At 45.5% G+C, this 22,790-nt stretch overlaps 1 protein-coding gene across 3 annotated transcripts in view; it reads left to right on the plus strand.

Annotated features, from left to right (window-relative positions):
• Positions 1-20,866, plus strand: part of col12a1b (collagen, type XII, alpha 1b) — an 84,706-nt gene extending 63,840 nt beyond the window's left edge. For all 3 annotated transcript variants that reach the window (XM_034580559.1, XM_034580561.1, XM_034580560.1), the window contains 23 exons: positions 199-338; positions 662-785; positions 880-1,023; positions 1,254-1,418; positions 1,509-1,547; positions 1,694-1,832; positions 2,556-2,698; positions 3,649-3,758; positions 7,770-7,928; positions 8,701-8,778; positions 11,610-11,696; positions 12,917-12,970; positions 13,322-13,417; positions 14,033-14,086; positions 15,259-15,312; positions 15,397-15,450; positions 15,621-15,692; positions 15,771-15,806; positions 16,182-16,248; positions 16,324-16,509; positions 16,798-16,866; positions 18,078-18,248; positions 20,496-20,866. In XM_034580559.1, coding sequence (XP_034436450.1) covers positions 199-338; positions 662-785; positions 880-1,023; positions 1,254-1,418; positions 1,509-1,547; positions 1,694-1,832; positions 2,556-2,698; positions 3,649-3,758; positions 7,770-7,928; positions 8,701-8,778; positions 11,610-11,696; positions 12,917-12,970; positions 13,322-13,417; positions 14,033-14,086; positions 15,259-15,312; positions 15,397-15,450; positions 15,621-15,692; positions 15,771-15,806; positions 16,182-16,248; positions 16,324-16,509; positions 16,798-16,866; positions 18,078-18,248; positions 20,496-20,617 — 2,363 coding nt within the window. In that variant the 3' untranslated portion in view covers positions 20,618-20,866. The remainder of the gene's footprint in view (positions 1-198; positions 339-661; positions 786-879; positions 1,024-1,253; positions 1,419-1,508; positions 1,548-1,693; positions 1,833-2,555; positions 2,699-3,648; positions 3,759-7,769; positions 7,929-8,700; positions 8,779-11,609; positions 11,697-12,916; positions 12,971-13,321; positions 13,418-14,032; positions 14,087-15,258; positions 15,313-15,396; positions 15,451-15,620; positions 15,693-15,770; positions 15,807-16,181; positions 16,249-16,323; positions 16,510-16,797; positions 16,867-18,077; positions 18,249-20,495) is intronic.
• The last annotated feature ends 1,924 nt before the right edge of the window (positions 20,867-22,790 follow it).

Below are 22,790 nucleotides of genomic sequence, written 5' to 3' on the forward strand. Positions count from 1 at the left end.
AATTACTACACGCAGCCACAAAGCATCGTTTCTCCTGATGGTTTTGTTTTGTTGCACGTTCTCAGCTGATTTTAATGCTTCCAGGCTCACAAACAATAATTATGCAGCACGATGCAGTTTTCTGGTTTCTTGTGACGCTGCCCCGGGGCCTGAGCGCCGGACGTTCAACAACCATAACGACGTGTTTTCTTGCCTCAGTTTGCAAAGGAGCCAAAGCAGATGTGGTGTTCCTCATCGACGGCTCCTGGAGCATCGGCGAGGAGAGCTTCACCAAGGTCCGGCACTTCATCTCCGACATGATCGGAACCTTCGATGTCATCGGACCCTCGGGAATGCAGGTTTGGATTTTAAAATGTTTGCTTCAAAAGCACTTGGACATCATGCCGCTTAGGTTTTATTTGCAGAATTAAAACATCACGTTAAAGACACAGTCGTGAAGCTGAGTGGAAACGTGCTGGGGAGGAAGGAGCCTTGTAGGAATAAATAAACTAAGATCCACTGCTGGTGTAGATGTTGACTCTCTCACCTGCTGCACATCTGCTTGTGCTGAATTCCTTTCCTAGTTTCGTGTGATCTTCTCCTCTTTTAAGATAAAGGATCGTAGTTGTGATCTCGCTCCGTAAACTCGACGTCTCACTAATGTCAGCGACTTTCCAAACAGGTGTCGTTTGTGCAGTTCAGCGACAGCGCGAAGACAGAGTTCAGGCTGAACGCTTACCAAGACAAAGGTATCGCCATGGCGTCACTTCATCACATTCGCTACAGAGGAGGAAACACAAAGACAGGTTCGATCACACGCACACACACATCAGACCTGCTGCTGTATCTGGTGGATCGTAGCAGCTTCTCTATGATTTCCTGTGCGTCTCTGTGGAGCAGGAATGGCCCTGAAACACACCTACGAAAAGGCCTTTTCACTGGAGAACGGCATGAGAAGAAACGTCCCCAAGGTTGTCGTCGCCATCACAGACGGACGATCTCAGGACGAGGTGAAGCAGAGCGCCGCCAAGCTGCAGCACGCAGGTACTGCACATCACGGTCACTGGAGCTGGATTCGGAGCTGGATTCCATTTGACCTTTTTTAACAGATTCTGTATATAAACGTTTCCCATGACAACTGAACTTGAAGAAACATGTTGGTGTAAAAACTGTGTGAATAGAAACAGAATTAGAAGTGACAGGAGACACAAGCTTGTTGACCTGTCGAGGATTCTGCTGGTTTGTGTTCTGACAGTTTTTGAATGTTGCCTCAGGTTACAGCGTCTTTGCCATTGGCGTCGCCGACGTGGACTTCGTGGAGCTGCAGGAGATCGGCAGCAAACCCAGCGACAGACACGTCTTCGTCGTAGACGACTTCGATGCTTTTGACACCATCAAGGAAAACCTGATTACCTTCATTTGTGAAACTGCATCGTCCTGTGAGTTTACACAAACTTTACTGAACCAAAGAAAAACATGTTTCAGCCTCTATGGACTAATTTGAATCTTCTTTAATTCTCGTTTCACAGCCTGTCCCCTGATCTTCTTGAATGGATTCACTTCACCGGGTAAGAAATGACTCATTTATCAAGAACTTAAATTACCTGCTGTGCTTTTAAAATCTCCATCTGTGGCTGTGCAATAAAAGGTTTGATTACTTCCACGTTACGAGCGCCTCATTTACACACAAATCCCCTGATGTGTTGTGTTCCAGGCTTCAGGATGCTGGAGGCGTTCAACCTGACGGAGAAGACCTACGGTTCCGTTAAAGGCGTTTCCATGGAGTCGGGCTCCTTCAACAGCTACCCAGCGTACAGGCTCCACAAGAACGCCTTCCTGACTCAGCCCACCACGTGAGTTTCACATGGGTTCACTTGGATTTACATTAACTCATAAGAAGTTTCCCCAGTGATGGTGCAGATCTGTTGTCGTTGTCAATCTTTTAAACACGCGTCCGAGTCGTCGGTGTGAGGAACGCGTCGTGCACAGCTGCGTTCAGACTCTTTACGAAGTGGGTCGGTGGATTTACGGTGTGATGTGTGTGTCTGACGGAGCCGCACGTCGTGACACAGCACAGCCACACTGTTAACTTGTGACTGTGGACTCTCCAGCATGCCCAGTGACATCAGGGCGACACATGGGAAACATCTTGCTCAAACTCCAGAACTCAAACAGAAGTTCTGATTGAATCTAGATAATTTAATACACTTCAGTATAAAGGAACATGATGTCCTGACCATAGGCTGTAAATAATGATATGGATACGAAGGGTGGACGTCATTTAGAGTCAGTCTGTGCTGCAGCGACCCGATGATGGAGCCACGGTATCATTGTGCGTTCAGTTATAGTTTGTTCTAAATACTGGATATGAACTCGTTTTTATTGATTTAGAGTTTAGATCACGATTCTCCGTCAGTTTGTCTCCTGTCTTTCCTTTTGTGTCTATTGTCTTTTAAAATGTCTCTTCATACGTGTCCAGTGAACCATGAGGAGTTTGCGTCCGATCAGAGCCACAGAAAACCTCCCTCCTCTTTTACCATCCGTCCAACATGTCTGTGTTTTTGTCTCCCGAACAGAGAGGTCCACCCTGAGGGACTCCCCCACGCCTACACCGTCATCCTCATGTTCCGCCTGCTCCCCGACTCACCCAGCGAGGCCTTCGACATCTGGCAGGTGTCAAACAAGGACCACCAGCCAGAGACCGGCGTCACCATCGACCGTAAGTGACCGACTCCGCTCCTGTGATGTGTGTGAGGTGAGAAGACGGCACTGGCATGAAAACGCAGCGTGGACGTGCGCGAGGGGACGCGGAGCAGCTGGGCCTCATTGTGTCAGGTCTGATCTTGAAACAAGCTGAGTGGGGTGTAATGAGCCAGCTGTGCCCTCCGGCTGCTTCGCTCTCAGTCGAGAACTGAGCCGAGTCTTTGTCATCGCCGCGCTCAGCTGGCACCAGTAAAGTCTCGGTTCCAGTCCGTCAGCGGGACCCTCTGCCGGGCTCCGACAGAAACACTCCGCTGTCCGTCCTTGTTCTGGCTGTTGACTCTTGGACGACACCGAGGTTCAGATCCTCAAAGAAAAGTTGTGTTATTAAAATCAGAAAGAGTTATGACTCATTTATGCTCAACGATAGAGTTGGAAATGGACAGACCTCTCTGTCCACAGTCTGCGTTCAGTTCGTCCATATTTAAACACGACTTCTGAAAGAGTGGCAGTGTAGCTGTGAGTTCCAGATCATACAACACGAGGAGGAAGCTTCAACAGGTACACAACGTTTTGAGGACAGACTTTGTTAGAACACTTTTCACAGTGGTGACTTTCTTAAGAGGAACATTATCACTACCTGATGGTTTGTTGTTGTCAGAGACTCAACTCTGCTCTGCCTCCATGTATTCCAGCTTATTACACAATGCAACCCACAATGTTTCTAGAAGGTGAACCCAACGTGCCTCTACCTGCAGGTTATGGGTTTGATGCACACATCAGGGAAAACTTTAACTAAGGGTTATTAATGAGATGTCAGCGAAGGAAAAGTTGTTGAAGTTTGATTAAAGCTGAAAGTCCTCCGGGCAGAAAGAGAAGCTGAGGAGCAGCAGCTCTGATGTACAGACAAGAAGTAACGTAACTAGGCAAAGCAGCATTTCTTTTAATGTCTCTTCTCTCTGTGCTCAGCCTCCAGCCAGACCGTGTCCTTCTACAACAAAGACGAGCGCGGCGAGACCCAGAGGGTCACGTTCGACAACAGTCAAGTGAAGAGCATCTTCCACGGGAGCTTCCACAAGGTAAACGCTAAAGATACAGAGAAGAAGAAGTATCCAAAGTCAGCTTAACGTGAGCAGAGTCCAGCAGAAAGTCAGATGTGTCTTTAATGGTTGGATTATATACCATTTCTAATTTCTTGGTGAGTTTGCTTTGTTCTCGCTGGACGTCCAGGGATCATACAGATGCCTGAGATTCCAAATATGTTGTGTATTACAGGCAGAGCTGCTCACATGCAACTCCAGACGTGTTTCAGTGGAGTTATGTCAGCTCACACAAACAGATGGTCCTGGGCAGGTTGTAAAACACATGATGCTCCGGCTCTGCAAGCCGGGGCTGCGTTTTATTATTCTTGTTTTTGACTGTGTTCAGGTCAAACCGTCTAATTGATGGGGAGGACATCTGTGTCCTCTGGATGTTATAAAACCATCAATAGACCGGAGCTGGTTCGGTTTAAACATTCAGCCGCAGATTGATGCTGCTGATTCTGTCGCTCTGCTCTTGACATGTCCCCCCCCGTTTTCCACTTGAACTGGAGAATTCCAAGATGAAACGTGAAGTTCGAGAGAACTCTTTGAAACATCACGTGCACGAGCGACTCTTCGGTCACTGTGTGTGAGTCTGTAAACGATTTCACTCAACTTACAGAAACAGAATGAAACAGAAACACACAATGTTGTTTGACAGTAATTCTGACTTTTGACGTTTCAAATTACACCATTACTTTATCACCTCATAGACGGACTTTCAAAGTACACTATTGTTTTACCAATAATAAAACCTTAAATCTTAGAGGTAACATAATGATCAAATACATCATTAGACTCAGTTTTCTTCATATTGGAAACATCTGGATCAAACTGAATATATTACAGACCTGCAGTGATCCCTCCTCCAGAGGTAGAGGTGTGATGGAGGATGTAGTTTGTGTTTCTATTACTTCATCAATATGTTGACGATATGATGGTTTATATGAACGAACGTCAGCTGAATAACAAACTTGTTTTCAAGTGCAACAGTGGAACATGTTCTGCAACTTGAACCAATCCTCACTCAAAAAGCAACAATCACATCGGATTTGCACCTTTTTCATGAGACTTGAGTCTTGGTCGTGAGATCAAACGTCAGAATTTCACGACACAATTCAAAAGAAAGCCTTTAGAAGCTCAAACTTTATTTTCCTTCCGTCTCAAAACAAATAATCTGTGGCCTGATGTGGGAGAGTTTATCTGGCGCAGTGCAGCTGAGGCCAGAGGTTCGATGCTGATTGCACCACGAAGACGTAACGCTGAGTGGAAGTCGTGTGGACAGCCGTGAACAAACATTGCAACCGATCTTTGAGCTCCTCTGAGGGGTGAAAACGCTCTGTGGTCCCTGCTGGGACGCTCGCCTGGAAAATACAATGACATCAGGGCAGCGGCAGCAGGGAGGAGGTTCCCTCACCTCCATCCATCTCTCCCTGCCGCCTCCCCCCTCTCCTCCCGGCCTCTAGTAGCCGACCACAGGGGAGTTCTTGTGGTTTTACCTCCCAGCATGCCCCTGTGCACTGCGTCTGCTGCAGGGAGGCGTTAAACTATGAGCAATTTGTAATAACAGCAGAGAGTCTCAGTGATTATGACCTGCCTGCAGATCACCTGCTGACAGCTGCCCTCTGATAATAACACTCCTCTGGGCTCTTCTCTTCCCCTTGTCCTTTATTAAGTTATCTCTTTCCTCCCGCTGGCACCGAGACAGAGGCTGTAATTTTAGGTTCATCTTCAGACGGCACAAAAACAACTTCTTTTAAAATCCAGGGTTGGATTAAGATTCACCCAGTCGGGCCAAAATTAAAATTCTTGTTGGTGGAGTTTTTAAAAGACAGATGTGATAAATGATTCGGACCTTCACAGAGAAAGAGAAAGTGATGGAAAATTGTTCCCTCAGGGTGAAATTCCTCCTCCTCCCTCCATCGGAGTTGGCAGTAAAACCCCAGTTGCTGCCTGGGTTTCAGTTTGTTGCTCAAGAGCACTGCTGCAGCCTGGACACGTGTACATCAGTGGGTTAAAACCTCTGCCGTGTTAACTCTGGAGGTTTTTCTTTCACAGTCACAGACAAACCACCAAACGATAAAGATAAATGAACTGCTGAATGATTTGAATTAACGTCAGATTAAAGATCTGCCAAACCTCACAGCTCACTGGGACATTTTGAGCTTTGCAGAAACAACCATGATTTATAAAGTCAGCTTGAACCCGACTGCAGCTTCACTGTGAGCTGATGTCTCTGCAATGTGCCAGATCCAGGAGACGTGAGCATCATCACGCCTGACTTCACGAATCCTCTTTCCCCTCGCGGAGCTTCACCACACAGCTCGTATCTGACGTGGATACCTGGTGTCTGAGCGTCTCTGTGGCCCGACGGAGGATCCTCTCTGCGAGTTCTGTGTTACCCATCAGCCATCACAGAGAAACACATTCACAGATTCACATCAGATGGAGAAAAAATCACACAGATAAATCTGAAAAACGACACAGAGCCAGACCGTCGGTGTCAGACAGAGTCCAGAGAGAGGATTAGAGTCTCAGCTTCACTTGGTCGAGTTAGTTTACGTCTTCATCTCATCATCAAACATGAGAAATCAGTGGAACGTGAACCCGGTGTAATGTAAAATGTTGAATATCACCAGACCTGTTAAATAACATCAGTATAAGTGTTTGACGATTCACAATGGTTGTAAACATTTAATTAATATATGTAATATTTGATAAACCCAGAATTCTGAGTGAAGATTAAAACCTTTCCCTGATCTGGAAGAAGATCTTGACTTTGGCAGGTAACAGCTGATCTTATCCACAGTGAATCAGGTTCCTCTGAAGGTCGGAGGATTTTCCAGCCTGTCGAGTCTGAGCGACACACTTTGGATCATATTTAAACATATCATTTATATCAGCAGCTTCACGTCCATCATGTCGCTGTTATTTCTGGCTCTTGAAGTCAATATCCCGTGAGCTGCAGTGTCCCCGGATGAGTGAAGTGTTGAGAGCGACACTCTGAAGCTTTGACAGAACCTGCTGACTTCATGAAAGCTGACGACGGCCTGTCTGAAATCCAAAGCGTTAATGGAAACACAGTCGTTGTTGGACGTGTGTGTCTCTGTGGTCTGTTAAACATGCCCCTGCATTTCCGCAGACGCTGGCCGGCCGCAGGCAGCGAGCCGCGGCCGCCTCGTGGCTTTTACAAAAGCAATGTTTTCCCTGCGTACAGTTGGAATGGCTCCAGCCGGCCGCTGGGTTTCAGAGGGGCCCGGGGCTCAACCACAGAATGACATCATGAGGAGGATCTGAGTGAGGAGATGATTCCTCCGCTGCTGTTTTCGTATTCACGATCAAAGAAGGATCTTTGTGGCTGACATGAACAAAGACATTGTTCCAGCTGCTGGAATCTGTGTGAACGTTACTTGTTACACAGCTCGGGCATCGAACATTTCACAGCGAATCTTTTTATTTCTGCAAAACTACCGCTGATACAACATCATCAGTTTCAGTACTTTACTCACAAGAGTCCGACAAGCAAAGAGGTTGGTCCGTACCTCGGCTTTAAGGTCATTGTTCCGTACGCACCTCGGTTCTGAGGTTTTTTACGTTTCGTACAAACAAGAAACACTAGTTTAAACTTTAACACCACCAGGAAGTGATCATGTGGATTTCTACACGTTCCTCCTCTGGTCCTCTGGTCAGAACTCGAATCTCCGTGCAGCAGTGATTTAGCTGTGATGGAGTTTCTTCTTTCTGAATGAATGGAAATTAAAGGAGCGCTGGTTTTCCTCTGTGCGAGCTCTCTTACATTCCAGAGGTGTTTCAATAAACAGAACTACAGCGGAGACGATGGAGCACGTCCCCCCCCCCCGATCAGGCTCCACCGCCAGACTCCGCATAACCTAATAATTTGCAGGCCATCGGGATAAAAACCAGACACAAGACTTGGTCGTGGAACAAAGAATGTGCCAATAAAATCTGCTCTTCCTTCTTTTTCTTCCTTTCTCTTTCTCTCTGAAGCTCCATGTCCTGGTTTCATCCACCGGCGTCAAACTCAACGTCGACTGCCAAGAAGTGGCTGAGAAGGAGATCAAGGCTGCCGGGAACACGTCCAGCGACGGCTACCAGGTCCTGGGCAAGATGTCCAAGTCCAGCGGCTCCAAGAGAGAATCTGCAACTGTGAGTGGACTCTGATCCTGCAGAGGGAAAGATCCCACTGAGGATGTACAAGGACTTTAAACGTCTTTTACTTCATGTTAGCGTTTGACTGCAGCTACCACAGCAACAGTGTAATGTGATGACAAGAAATCAGGCTTTGAGCTGTAGAGACGAACTTCATTTATAGAAACACTTTAAATCAAATTCATCACAGCAGCAAAGGATCACTTTCTCTTTTTCATAAAGTGTAGATTTAATATAGGGATTTGAAACATGTTATTTATTCATTAAAATTAAATTAAACCTGCTCCCAGTTGATCAATAATGTTGGAGGCTGAACACAGATGACTTAACTTAACTTAACTTAACTTAACATTAGCAACTGGAAGAATCTACGCTGGAGCATTAGGGTCAAATTAGACTAAGAACATTCTGAGAATAAAGTCATAATATTACGAGAATAAAGTCGCCAACGATAACCTCACAGTCGACCAAACTTTTCCTCCACTAACGAGACATTTGGTTCTTTCTTCACAATAAAGAAACCAACACGATCTTTTCAACTGAGACTTTATTCTTGAAATCTCAGAACCTCTGTTTTTAGAATCAGGGGCTGATCTTTATTAATATGAGACCATACTTTACCAGGACTGTGTGTGAATCCGTCAACATGAGACGCTTCCTCTCTCCCCCCGGGGCTGATGGGACATCACTTCTTGTCCTCAGGGAGCCGTGAGGGGGGGGGGTTTCACAACACCTCTCCCATGTTCTGTTTTGTGTTTCTGTTCGACAGTTCCAGCTCCAGATGTTTGATATCGTCTGCAGCTTGGCCTGGACCAGCCGGGACAGATGCTGTGACCTCCCGTCCATGGTGAGCGAAGCTGACCACTTGACTGATATGTACAAACTCCACCAGCACCGTCACGCACTCCTTTGACTCCTTTGACTCCTTTGTCCTTTATTCATGATATAAGTTTGAACTCATGTTAAACAAGAAGCGGAATATTTGGCAAATTGTGACGAAGACACAAAGTGTAATTATACACGTTTAGTTTTGAAACCTTGAAGTAAAGAAAATTAGGTTTAATGTAAAAAGACGGTTATTTTGCATTACACACATTAACTCTGCCTCCTGACTGAGAGTTCCCTGTGTGTTCGTGTCTGTCCGTTGTCTTTGTGTGTGTTGTTGTTTGTTGTATGTCAGTAGTTCATCTTTGTGTGTGCTGATGGATTTTCCTCACAGAAAACAGACCACCTGGTTTTTCCTAAAACAGATTTCCAGAGAAAGTATCCAGACACAGGGACGGCTCAGGATTTAGTTTTGGAGACACTGGCTGCTGTGGAAGTATTTACAGCCTCTTCTGAGTAAATAGCAGACAAGTGTGTTTATCTTGTAACACACATTCATCCGGATTGTGCGTGTGTGTGTTTTATACTCAGATAAGAGCTCAGGACTCGGAAAAGACCCAGAGAGAGAAATAAACAAGTTATTGTACATGAGGCGGCTGAACAGAGATAATACAAGATGTTCATCAGAGCTCTTATGAAGCAGCATCAGCTGTTTTCAGACCGGAACTCGAGTCCTGACACTTTCCTGTCTGAGTCAGTGTCTCTGGACATGTTCTGGATCATCTCCTGCAGCCTCCTAGTAAAATGTGTGTAACATGTCCTCGTGAGTCCATGTGAGGACACAGCAGGACAATGTGTGGAAGCTTCCCAGAGAGCGAGTGGACGTGTTGATGAGGTTTCTAACACGTGACGGACGTGAAACTGGAAGAACACAAACATCTCAGGATGAAGAAGAGGAGCCGTACACGTAGAAGACGAAGACGTCCACTTGGAAACACGAGGAGGTTCCAGATCTTCTGGTGATGAGGGCCGACGCCGGTGTGGATGAGCTGTAAACAACAACACTGATCTTTCCACAGCAGAGTTTATACGTCATGTCCGGCCCCCTGCTGCTCTACAGGCTCCGCCCCTGCTGCTCTACAGGCTCCGCCCCTCGCCTGGATGTTCCCCACATGTTCCTGTTTGAACGAGTCGGACCCGACAACCTGCTGCTGCTGCTCCACAAACACTGACTACAGGAAATGTCATGTGTGTAAACAGCTTTAGATTTATGCATTCAACAGCATTGTGGGGTTTTTTTTGTTTATCCTGCAGTGGACTTTTAATTTTCTCACGACCTTTATCCTTATTTTTCTGAACTCGTCCGTTTTCATTTTCCTAACTTCCTCGCTCACATGTGGGAGTGACTCTGCAGAACACAAGGTCCAAATGAAATCAGATAAAGTCCCTCTGCAATGCATAGCATGAAACAGAAACAGATGTGGACACTGATGTTCTGCGGCATGGGAGGAGAAGGGCTCGATACTCTGGTATAAATCTGCAGGCAGCAAGAGCGTATGCACATGAATGCCATATTTACAATCGTCTCTATAGTAGGAAAAGTCCCCCTTGTTTCTTTATCCTCCACACACACACACACACACACACACACACACACAAGCTGTTAAACATTTGTTCGTCATCAGCAGCAGCAGCAGCAGCAGAATGAGGATTTAAAGCAGCTCGGCCTGTTGCTCGGCGTCTGGACTCTGGACTCTCTCAACATGAAGGCTTCTCTCCTCGGTCCCAGCAGAGATCTCCAGAGACGCTGCAACAAACAGAGCTTTGTCTGAGCGCAGCACGTCTCCACTTAAACATCCCAGCCCCTCTGAAAAGGATTCAACTCTGGATTATTATCTCAATTTGCTGCAGAGCAGAGACAGCTGCCTGATTGGACTGTTTTATACAACATTCGGTTAAACGGTCCAAATGGAGGCGATCAGCAGGGACCCGGTGGAAAGAGAGCCGGAGTCTGACGTCCACACATGAACGGAAAAGTCCGCAGAACAAATCCAGTGTGTGTTTGATTTAAAAACCTCCTGCAACGAAAATCTAATTTCTAACCTCGTTAACGTGTCCATATGGTGTTTTTTAAAATATGATACATATAATGAGCGGAAGAAGTCGCCACCACCATGACCGAGTGTTTCCACTTTGAACATCACAGACCTGAGAAACTGATCCTGTTATAAGGGGCCTTTCTATATGTCTTCACCATCGTGAGCCTCTGATGCTCCCAGAGAGCGAGTGGACGTGTGGACGAGGTTTCTAACACGTGACGGACGTGAAGCTGGACACAAACATCTCAGGATGAAGAAGAGGAGCCGTACACGTAGAAGACGAAGACGTCCACTTGGAAAGACAAGGAGGTTCCAGAGCTTTTGGTGATGAGGGCCGACACCGGCTCAGGAAGAACATGCAAACTCCACACGGACACCAGGGTTCAAACCCTGAACCGTCTCATTGTGAGACGACAGTGATAACCACTGCACCACCAGTACGGAGGTGTTTTTTCTAACCTCAGCTCTGCAGTGGAACTCTGGGAGATATTTCACGGGGCGTTCAGGGACAGGCCCAAAGCGACACTGGTTTAAAATGTTTCCTCAGATGTGTTGAGCTGGTTCCTGCCGCCGCTCTCGACACGTTGTCAGGACGTTTCCTCACAGTTTACGTCAGTGACTGTTTATGTTTCAGTTTGAATCCTCTGCTGCTGAGGAAGTGACTCAGACGATCTCAGACGTTTAATCACATTCAACTCGGATCTGACTTCTTCATCTCTACAGTGTGGTTGACGTTGACCTGTTTGTTTTCCAGAGGGACGAGCTGAAGTGTCCGGCTCTTCCTAACTCCTGCTCCTGCACCTCAGAGGGCTCCGGGCCCCCGGGGCCTCAGGGTCCAATGGTAAGAACCAACTCAGCCTGTTTCTGTTACATGTTATTAGCAGAAGGGAGACATAACATTTCCTGGAGTCGAGGGAGAAATCCTGCTTCTATACTCGAGTGTTTCCACTTGGACACTTTTATTTTCCCGTCACTACATGTCAGAGATAAACTGATGTGACAGCTCAGCTCTGTCTCGTAGAAAATGACTTTTCCAGCTTCATTTGTAGGAAACATGATGGTTGCTGGGTAATGTTCAGTCCCAGGATCAGTTCCAGGATCAGTTCCATGAACCATTTCCCTCACATATAACAGATATTTTAAAATCATGTGCTGTGACACATCAGACCAGAACACTCACACTTTTCTAGAGGTTGATGTGATGAAGAAACACAGAAATAAAACCTGTCTGTATCTAAATGCAGGGGTTTTATTTTGAAAGTGCGACCTCTGAGGGGATGTTACAGCTCAGACATCAGCTGCTCTCTCTCTTTATTTATGGTTATTTATATACTGTATGTTGTACGAGGCAGAATATTGCGCCCTGAAGCGCAGTAACCTCGGAAACCTTCTGTGCGACGCCTCATAAAATGTTTTAAGAGGGGGAGAAGGTAAACGCTGCTGCGAGTTCTGAGTCCAGCCGTCTGACAGTTGAAGGATAAACCTTCACCCTCACTGCACTAATTTCTATTTTACAAGATGTGGGTGTTTTTGTATCGTTAACAAATCAAGAAAAATCACTAGAAAAATGTTCTAGACCAAACATTCAAACCTTTATTGTCCAATAATTCAGGCATCAAACCAAATACACCTTTCACTGGTGTATGACACACAAAATAATACAACACACAACATGTTCTTTCATATTTATATGCTCTTTGAATTTCCTAAGAAAACACTCACCTGAGGATGTTTATTCAAGTTGATTTTATCATGAAAACATATGAAGTTAAAGCGACACATGAAAGATTTGACAGCAAATCATCAGTGGAGTTAATGTGAAGATTTTTCCTCTTTCCTACCAAACACTTCTGGTCAGTTCCCAAGTTTATTAACTGATGTTTTAAACACTGGATTTTTAACTTATCTTCACATTGGATGTTATCAAATAAAATCAAGCAGGTTTTCTGTGTTTTTAAAGAAGATATTTTCCACTGTAAAGGTCGAGAGTTGCTCAGTTTTGCTCTTCGCTCTTGTGTCTGTTGTGATAATGTGATGATTGCTCCTCTTCCTCCTCCTCAGGGTGCCCCTGGAAGCAAAGGTCCCCGAGGGGAAAGAGGAGAAGCAGGTTCTGCTGTAAGTATCTTTAAAACAACGTCTTCTTTCTATACCGTCCTGCAGAGGAGAAACACTAAATGAGGATCAGACTCCTGAGTTATCTGCCCTCCATGAAAACAAAAGATTGTTTAAAGTACGAGAGCTTTGAAGCGAGTGAGAACATCTGATTCCACTTATCCAATGAGTGTTTTTCCCTCTGATATGAAGGGAGGGGAGGTTCTGTTCGATCCGCGCTCAGCATTCCTCATCTCCTGTAGCTCTTTTCCACAGATTAGCATAGCATACCTGAACTATGACGAGAGACGTCAGCAGATATCAGCAACAAACTCCTGCTGTGATTTAATGTTTCTTATCTTCTCTGTTTGTCAGGGGCCCATCGGCCCGCGGGGGGATAACGGACCACCTGGGCCCATGGGTCTACCCGGCCCTCAAGGACCCAGCGGGATGTCGATTCCAGGAGAGGCTGTGAGTCCATAAACACACACAGACACACACACACACACACACACACACACACACACACACACACACACACACACACACACACACACACTGTGAGCCACACAGGTCGACCAGATTCTTTAGTGATTTATTTATAAGCTGGGGGAGAATCTGAGGTTCATGACTCAGAAGAAGAAGTGAAACCTTAAAAAATGCTGATAAATCTGAGTTTGGATCTGGGAAATGAAAATGTTCCCAAATCAAACAGACACGTTCCCTGGTTTAGTTTCCAGGAGAAGGTGACATCACTGAGGACATTAGTTCAGGTCCTGTCCTCAAGAATCTGTTCCGTCCAAGACCAAGAGGTTTTAAAGATTCGACTCCTGATTCCTCTGTGTTGTTCTCCTGAAGCAGCGAGGATCCGTCCACGGTCCTGCAGCTCTGACTTTTAAATCAAACACTACATGAGACATTCAACCTGAGGAGCTTCACCTCCATTCAGGCCTTGAACGGCTCAAACGCTTTCAATCAGCTGCTTCTTCACCAGCGGCCATTTTGACATCACATTTAACTGCTCGTGTGAAATATCACAGCAACAGAATCGTGTGAATGTGTAACTGACATGTTTCCTCCCTTCAGGGCCGCCCTGGACCCAAGGGAGACCACGGAGACTCTGGTTTACCTGGACAGAAGGTGAGTGCAGCTGAAAGGAATCAGGGATATTTAAGAGTTGAAGCCACGTGGCTGGGGGCAGACGCTTTTCCAGCTGTGGGGGGATTCAGAGAGAAAAGAGGGAGTTTGTTTCTCTGAATATTACTTTTAAATTAAACTTCAGCGGAGGACGAGCCAGCAGCTGCTCCGTCCTCCCCCTGATGTCGGTTGTTTATCTGGGAATTTACGAAGAGCTGCCGTCCAACCTGAGATATTTGGCAGAGAAAATCACACCTTCGCTCATAAAGAAAGTGTTGGCGTGCGCTGCAGCTCTGATTCATCGACTTACGCTGTGAGTTCTCTGCAGGACGTTTTATGAAGTGGTAAGAGATTGATTATTCATGAAAAGTGCAGAATCATTCAGAGATGGAGGCTCTAGACAGAAAAACTAAAAGATTCAAGGAAATAGAAATAAATTCAGTGAAGTCGTCGGGTTACTTGGTCAAACTTAGAAATGTAGTTGATTGTTGAGTCTCATCCTCGGGACGACTTGGGAGGAACGATAGAAGCTGCTCGTCCAGAGGGAACATTCAGGGATTCTGAAGCTTAGTGGAAATCAAACCTGTGACACAGCAGCTGGTACAACCGGGGGACATGACCCACAGTATATTAACAGTTATCATCATAAATGTTACTTTGTTATTTCTGTTACGTTTGTGGTTTAAACTCTTTACGAGCCGAGAATCACGAACACTTCAGTTTTGTGTTTAACCTCCTCACTGAGATTCTTCAGCTTTATGTTGAACTCCTGTCACGGTGATAATAGTTGATATTGTTTTATTGATCAGCTCGAACAGCTGCAGGCTTCTACCCCCTCTGATCCGACTCGTGACCAATCAGCTCTCTGCTCCAGTAAAACCTCCCCGAGTGAATCTGTTGGTGTTGATGCTGCAGGTGACCATGTTGGAGCAGCTGCCATAGCAACGTGCACTTAATGACTTACAGACCCTGCTTTATAATGGCCAATAAAATGGATCTGGAATATATTAAGTTCCCTGTAAATCGTATGCATCAAAGAGCGGAGAGGACCGACAGTAAAAGCCCTGAGCGGGGTTCCTGAGTAAATGAGGTTGGACACGCATTAATCCGCCTGCGAGACAGACAGCTTGAGCAGAGGTGACCTTTTATTCACAGTTTGATTTGTGTGTTTCCAGGGTTCACCTGGTCCTGCAGGGTCGCTCGGCCCGATCGGACCGGCGGGAGTGAGGGTGAGTTCAGACGAGCTGCTTTTTAATGACGACTCTCTGATCTGCATCCTGCTCAGGGTTTAAGTCCTGGTCTTTTCATTCCAGGGCCCTCAAGGAAAGGAAGGACCGGCTGGACCCAGAGGCCCCACAGGGCCCATGGTAAGGACGAGTACACCCAGCTGAGCATTTAAGTGCCTTGCTCAAGGACGAGCTGGTGTCAGACTAAACTTGTGATGATAGAACATTTCTTTTTATCGGGTTAGGGACATGAAAACGTTTTAATCGTCTGTTTCCTGAATCTTCATCATTTTCTGTCCGTGTCCTCGCAGGGACCCCCAGGATCTCCTGGGACATCAGGTGCCGCAGGACAACCAGGAAAGAACGGAGACTCTGGTCCTCCTGTGAGTGTCTCGCTGTCCCTTTGCACGATCGCCCAGTGTCGTCAGAGTTTAATGTTTTAACCTGTTCTGTGTTTTCAGGGCTCCCTCGGCCCCAAAGGAGACAGAGGAGAGAGAGTGAGTACATCTGATTTAAATAACAACTTTCAATCTAAAGTGAGATCATTGAAAATGAAGCTTTTATGGTCTCGGTGTTTATTCTTTGTTAAGATACTACTTTTGTCATTATACTTTATGTACATACAAATTCAACAAAATGTGAAAGACACACAGGAGCACACTTTATTATTAGTCTTGATTATGTCTTCAGACGTTTGTCAGGACAAATGTTTGACTGAAGTAAATCTTAATGACATCAGATTGAGCTCCAGTGAGAAATGAAGTTTTAAAATTAAAATAAAGACAACAACATATCAGGAATATCACACAACCATCAGGAAGAACCCGAGAAACCTTCAGAGGAAAATAAAACTCCCTCCTCTCTGTGCTCAGGGCGATTTCGCTCCTCAGAACATGATGCGATCCATCGCCAGACAAGTCTGTGAGCAGCTAGTCAACTGTAAGTGGTTTCTTTTTATTTATTCCATTTGTAAAAGGCTCTGGACTGAACTTAAGTTTTCCTTCTTTTCTGCAGCACAAATGTCTCGAGTCAACACGTTACTGAACCAGATCCCCAACGGCATGCAGCGCAGTAACAGCCCCGGACCTGCAGGGCCCCCCGGAACAGCCGGCAGGCAGGGACCCCGCGGAGAGCCGGGCACCGCAGGAAGGAACGGTTTCCCCGGAGGTCCAGGTCAGCCCGGGCAGCAGGGAGAGAGAGGTAAGAGCCTGTGGATCTACCACACAGCAGGAGTTATAAAAACAAACCTCAGCTTCCAATGAGCACCAGAGATTATTTACAGAGCGAGAGGTTTATTTAAAAATCACAAAACCATCACATCACACGTTAACGAGCATCAGCTACTCTGATTTCCCACTGTTGACTCACAATCCTCCTCCTGCTCTAAAAGCAGAAATGCAAATTTCTGCCTTTGTCATGAAAAGACAAACGAGCTGCAGGAGACAGACGATAAAACCACGTGACACTGATTCACTTTGTCTGCTTCAGGTCTGGCAGGAGAGAAAGGTGAACGAGGACTGTCGTCCGCCGGACAGAAAGGATCGAGAGGACCTCCAGGTACGTCACAGGCACCATGTTTGTTAGCCCGCAGCAGCTAACGTTAGATCGCTGGAGAGGTGTCACTCTATGCAGACGATGAAACGCTGCTAACTGGACCTACGAGTCCAAAAACATGTCGTTAGCATGAAACCAATCAGGATCAATAAAGTCTGTGAATCAAGTTTAAAAGCTTCATCACACGACTCAGCTCAAACGTCAACCACAGCATCGTGATGTCATCCCACCAGCGCCTCCACCAATCAGCGTCCACTAGTCCTGCTGCCGACCAGCAGCCAGACTTCAGCCTCGCAACCCCGAGCGCATCCAGTCAGGCAGCTGGAACAAAATGTGTTTTCTAAAGCAAACAAGGTCGAGTTGTGGAAACGGGAGTCAGGAAGTGGACGGCAGTGAGTCACGGTAGACGAGGTTCATTCACAACACATGCAAACGGCGTCGAGCAGGAGACGGACCAGCAGGGAAACTTTCCAAGTCGGCTTTGTCCACGTCTAGACATGAGGGGGGGAGGGGGGTGTGGGGGGGGGGGAGTCAGGATCAGCAAATCCTGCCTCTTTCCTTTTCCCCTCACACTTTTATTCTTCTGTCAGCAGCAGTTACTGCAGCTTTTTTCAATAGATCATGTTTCCAGCTGGAAAACGCAGTGATGACACTGAGCCATAATTATCTGTTTGCTTCAGAGATCACGAAGCGCTGCCAGGACGCTGAGGCAGTTTTACAAGAGAACAATAAACTCCAAATCATCACTAAATCAATCGTTAAAAACTTTTCAAAGCTGAAGTTTGATCATAAAAACAAATACATGAAGAACAGTCGCTGTGAAACTCAAGAGTTTCTCAGAATCAACATTTTCCACATTAAAGTTTCTCCATAAAATCTTTTGATTATTTAATCTTTCGTCCACAATTTGCCAAACGTGGACAAAAGTTCCAGTTTCTTTACACAAATGTTAACTGTTAAATATAAGAATAGAGCAGTTTGGTTTTCTGTTGCTTGTTCTATAAAATGTCCTGATAATATCCTGTTTGGTCCGTTTACCCCTCAATTAAAACACAGATCTGTTGAGTCTGAGAAAAGTTTTACTGGATCTAGTTTTGCTTTTCAGTTTAACTTCCAGTTAGTTGAATATCATGAAGTAAAGTTGTATCATGTGTCTGTCGCACCTTGAGTTCTGATGTATGAAGTTATGTTAACCCCCCCCCCCCCTCCGACAGGTCCACCAGGAGAAAGTAGGACAGGATCTCCAGGCCCGGCCGGCTCCACTGGACCCCGCGGTCCCCCTGGACGTGCAGGACACGCTGGAGTGCGTGGTCCTCCTGGACCTTCTGGATACTGCGACTCCTCTCAGTGTGTCGGTATTCCTTACAACGGGCAAGGATACGTAGGTACGTATCAGGATCCGCAGCCCGGGACTTAGGTCGTTATCTTTAAAACTGTGTAACTGGTAAATGTAGTTGACGCTTTCAGCTGGAGGACAGTTGAATTTGGGATGAAACTATCAAAACTTTAACATTTGGGGGAATTCTCTTGTTCTCCGTCAGAACCTGAAGTCAGATGAGAAAGAAATATCAGGTTGTGGCTTTTACACACAGATCATTTTACTCATTCATGTTTGTAAGATTACAACAGTGACACCTTCAGACACGTTTGAATCATGACTGTGACTTTTGTATTAATAATCAATTTGTTGACTGATCAACATACACCAGAAGATGATGAAAACTGCTCATCACAGTTTTCTGGAGACAAAGCTCATGAAATTCTTTGTTTCAGACAAACGGGTCAAAAACAAAGACACAAAACTCCACAGAACTTCTGAGCAGCTGAAACATCTCGACTCTGTATCCAGAGACGAGATGTTACGATGCAGCAGATGAGAAGTTCAGGATTTAGTTTAGTCGTGTTTTTATCAGCACAGATTCTGTCGAAGACTTTTCACATTATTCTATAACTTCTGAATCAATGTATATATCAATCATATATATAATGATTTATCTTCTGGTCTGACTTGGGGTCTGATGCTCAACAGGAGAATTCCCTGGTACTTTTTCATGAGGACTAAATGCATGTGTGGAATCTAGATGACTAATCATTACAGAGAAACGTAGAAGTTGATGATTCGCTGTTTCCTGCTTTGACCTGACACCTTCCATCCTCTGGCCTGTTTCAGGTTCAGCATAGTAAACTTTCTCACCTGTGCTGCTTTCGCTGACTTCCTGAAAAAACCCAAAACTCAAAACGTCCTGTAACTGAACGCTCGCTTGCTCGCTCTAGAGCTGTTTTAGAGGATAACGGCCAACGGAAACCATTAACAAACTATGCTGAGAAACAACACAACAACAAAGAGGGAACCAGTACTAACAACGACTCACAGCCACTAGACAAACAGCAGCAGCAGCAGCAGCAGCAGCAGCAGCAGCAGCAGCAGCAGCAGCGGCGGCGGTGATGACACCGACCTGTTTGAATCTCGGAGACCAAACAAAGGAACCTTGTGTTCAGTGGAGGAGCATGAAACAACAACAGCAACAAACAACCACACAAATACTAACAAAGGTGGATGTTTAACAGAGAAACATCTGCATCCTCTGCAGCGTCAGCCGGCAACAACAGCAGCAGCAACCCTGTTAACAGCATTTCTCTCCAGGTGCCGTGTAAATAAACTAATTTGTGCTTTGTAAATGATGTTTGAATCAAGTCCACTGCATTAGTTTCCAGATCTGTACTTTTAAAGCTTGTGCCTTGCAAACCACAACCTGCTGCTTTGCTGAACGCCGACCAATCGCCTCTTTTCTCCATGTGTTGGAAACTGCTCAGGGTCAAACTGAATCACTTCTGCACATGTGGCCCTGGAGGTTCAGATTCCACTTCATGTACAAAACCAGCCACGAATCCAGCTTCTCCTTGTTTTATCTTTCTCCCCGAGCTGTATCTGTGTTTCATGAAATACTAACAAAGATCCCAAAGCCGTCTCCCTCCAGAGGAACCAGACTTTATGTGACTTCTTCCTTTCTTTTGTCAAATGAACGAGATGTGCAGAAACACATGAACTTCTCACATCAACAGTAAATTAGATTCCAGCACTGAAACAGGACCAGGGGAGTGTCCACAGTGGGGGGGTGGGGGGGGGGATTGTGTCTCAGCCAATGAAAATCCAGTCACATGATCTTCATCACATCTGCTGATGAAGATCATGGGATGTGATCAAAAGCTCCTGAGTGGCTCAAGGTCAAGAGGAAACCTTCAAATTCACAGAGGCTCCAGTTTTCCAGAACAGAATCTGCAATAGTTCAAATTTTAAGAATATTAAAAACTCAGCTTGTTTGCGAATAAAGAGTAAAATTAAAACTTGAATAGTTTAATACAAGAAAAGTAAAATGATTTGAACAAGTCACTGATTGTCACTTTTCTAACTGACTGACTTTGTTAGCTCGTATCTTACATAGCATTAGCAGATAAATCACGAGGTTACGTTTTACTGTATGACGCTGTGGACACGCCCCCTGTTGTTGACCACCTGTCAGTGCACCCTCAGTCCGGCAGAAAATCATTTCTACCACTTCCTCTTGTGCATGTTGAGAAAAAGTGACGAGAAACAAGTTGTGCTGAACCGAACAAACGCTATCTCCGAGCAGGCCAATTCCCCCCCGACCCCGACACCCGAGTAGTCCCCGTCCCCGAGGAGGAAGACGAGTCCTTTAGACGCCGTCGAAAGAGGTCGCTATCAAGAAAGGCCTCCGCCAGCCTAACATCATAAGACAAGTGTCCTCCTTCCTGTTGGTCTCTGGAGTCGTGCACACACACACACACACACACACACACTAAAGGGGTTTGACACCTCAACTTCATTGGAAAATACCCAAGTGCCTGAAAACGTATGTGAATATTCTTGTGGCAGGTGAAGGTTTGAACGGAGGAAGTTTGAGGCGAAAGAAAACCTGTGATCGTTGTGTTTCCACTTTGTGTCTTTGGCTTGTAACATATTCGCATCGAGTTTGTCTGAAGTGGTCGAGTTGAACATGTTTGTTCGGTGCCGGGACGTCACGTAAAAAGAAATGATCTGTTTTCTGTCACGTTCATCTAGTATGTTAAATATAATCCTTCTCATTCAGCGTCATCAAGGAGGTTTGGTTTCATGATGTCAGTTAAACACAGCTTTCATTTTGTATCTCTAGACTTAATATTTATCGGTTTTCCTTTATTCCGTCACAGCGAATTGTACCGAAGGTGGAATTGCATGTCTGTGGTGTATATTAAGTATGTTTTTTTATTTCATTTTGTTTTAACCAGAATATAGTTGTTCTCATTCTTGTCATTTTCTCAGTATCGAATCAGTTCAAGCCTGCGAGCGAGACTATGGAAATGGTTTTGCTGCTTCATGTTTAAACTGCAGATTGTGAATTCCACAGCCTTATTTTCTTATTTATTTCTGAAAACAGAAGAGGCATTTTTCAATAAAACTACTGAAAATTTACATCCATGTGGTTTTTGAGTCGTTTTTGTTGCAACAGGAGAACTTTGTTTAACTAGAACTCGTAGTTTGCTATTTGTTACTCCCCTTACAACTAGTGGGGCCAACTAGGGGGTAACCTGCAGGACATTGAGCTGGGGGGGGGGGGGGGATACTCTGGGTAACTCTAACGCCGCCTCTGGGACACTTGGAAACTCTGGCCAGTACCTCCAGTACCTGGAAGAGCGTCCGGGCCACATAGAGCGGCACCGTGAGGGCAAACCTCCGAGGGACCGTAACTCTGTAATGTGATGAAGTGTCAAAGGGCACAGACGTGGTTAAATAAAGGTTTATGGGTTTCTGGATTATCTGCTCTTTCCAGAAACATGCCAGCGAGGGAAAGACCTGCGGTGGAAACTTGGCAAGTCGGGTTTATCTACGACTGTCAGGAAACAGGGGAAAGTGGCTCAAAGGGCTTTTCTCCTCCACTTCTCTGAACGCTCACATTTCTGAAATGACCCCGAGTCCAGGAGCTGTCGAGGATTAGAGAACTTCCTCGGGCTGATTCGCTCATGGCTATTTTCTCCTCATACTTTCCCTCTGAATCATCGCCGCAAACATAAAGCTTAATAAGCCGCGGACGTGAGTGAGGCGCAGTAACCATGAATGAGCTGTAAACATCAGACCATGGAAACACCTCATCATCGGCCTGAGTTCATCTACACTCGACTGTGACTCATGTGAAGCCACGGACCCACGAAGACGAGGGTCAGATACCAGGTTATCAGAGGAAGAATGAAAGGTGCAGGACGTCACATGTGAACCGTCACTTCACTGGTTCTCCGGGTCAAACCCAGTAAGACGCTGGGACTCCACAGTAGAAACGTAAAGAAATGAAAACTCGTCCCTCCCTCGTCTTGTTTGGTCTGAACTCGACTCAATCTTTACTTAAACCTGACAGATTATATATTGTTTGAAAGCTCAGAGACTCCTGATTACATCTGAGCAAAGTATTTTAAGATCCTGAAATCACTTCTCCAGCTGCTGACACAGAACCGCTCCTGACTTCAGGCTGTAGATTCTGTGTCTTCCACATGAAAGGCCTCAGATTTCCTTCAGTGTTTGTGCCTCTTCTACTTATTCTGACTTTTGGTTTTTAAAACGTAAACAGTTTCCTTTCCAACGAGACCAAAGTTATGACCACAATCAAAAGGCTTGAAGATTCGTGACCTTCTGAGTTTGCATCATTTCTGGGTTTTTCCACAGAAAAGGAGTTCGTCTGGAAACAAGTCAAACTAAACAAATCAGAGGAGAAGCAGCTTTATTTAAAATCCACAAATTAATATATATTTAAAAAAACTATTTTGATCATCTTCATTATTTCAGTCATCCAATAAAGCTCAAACTTTCCTGGTTCCAGCTTCTTCAGTGTAAAGATTTGCTGCTTGTTTGTTTGAACAGGATATTTTAAAGTTGTGTG

This window comes from Hippoglossus hippoglossus, chromosome 24 (assembly GCF_009819705.1).
Source record: "Hippoglossus hippoglossus isolate fHipHip1 chromosome 24, fHipHip1.pri, whole genome shotgun sequence".
Taxonomy (NCBI): domain Eukaryota; kingdom Metazoa; phylum Chordata; class Actinopteri; order Pleuronectiformes; family Pleuronectidae; genus Hippoglossus; species Hippoglossus hippoglossus.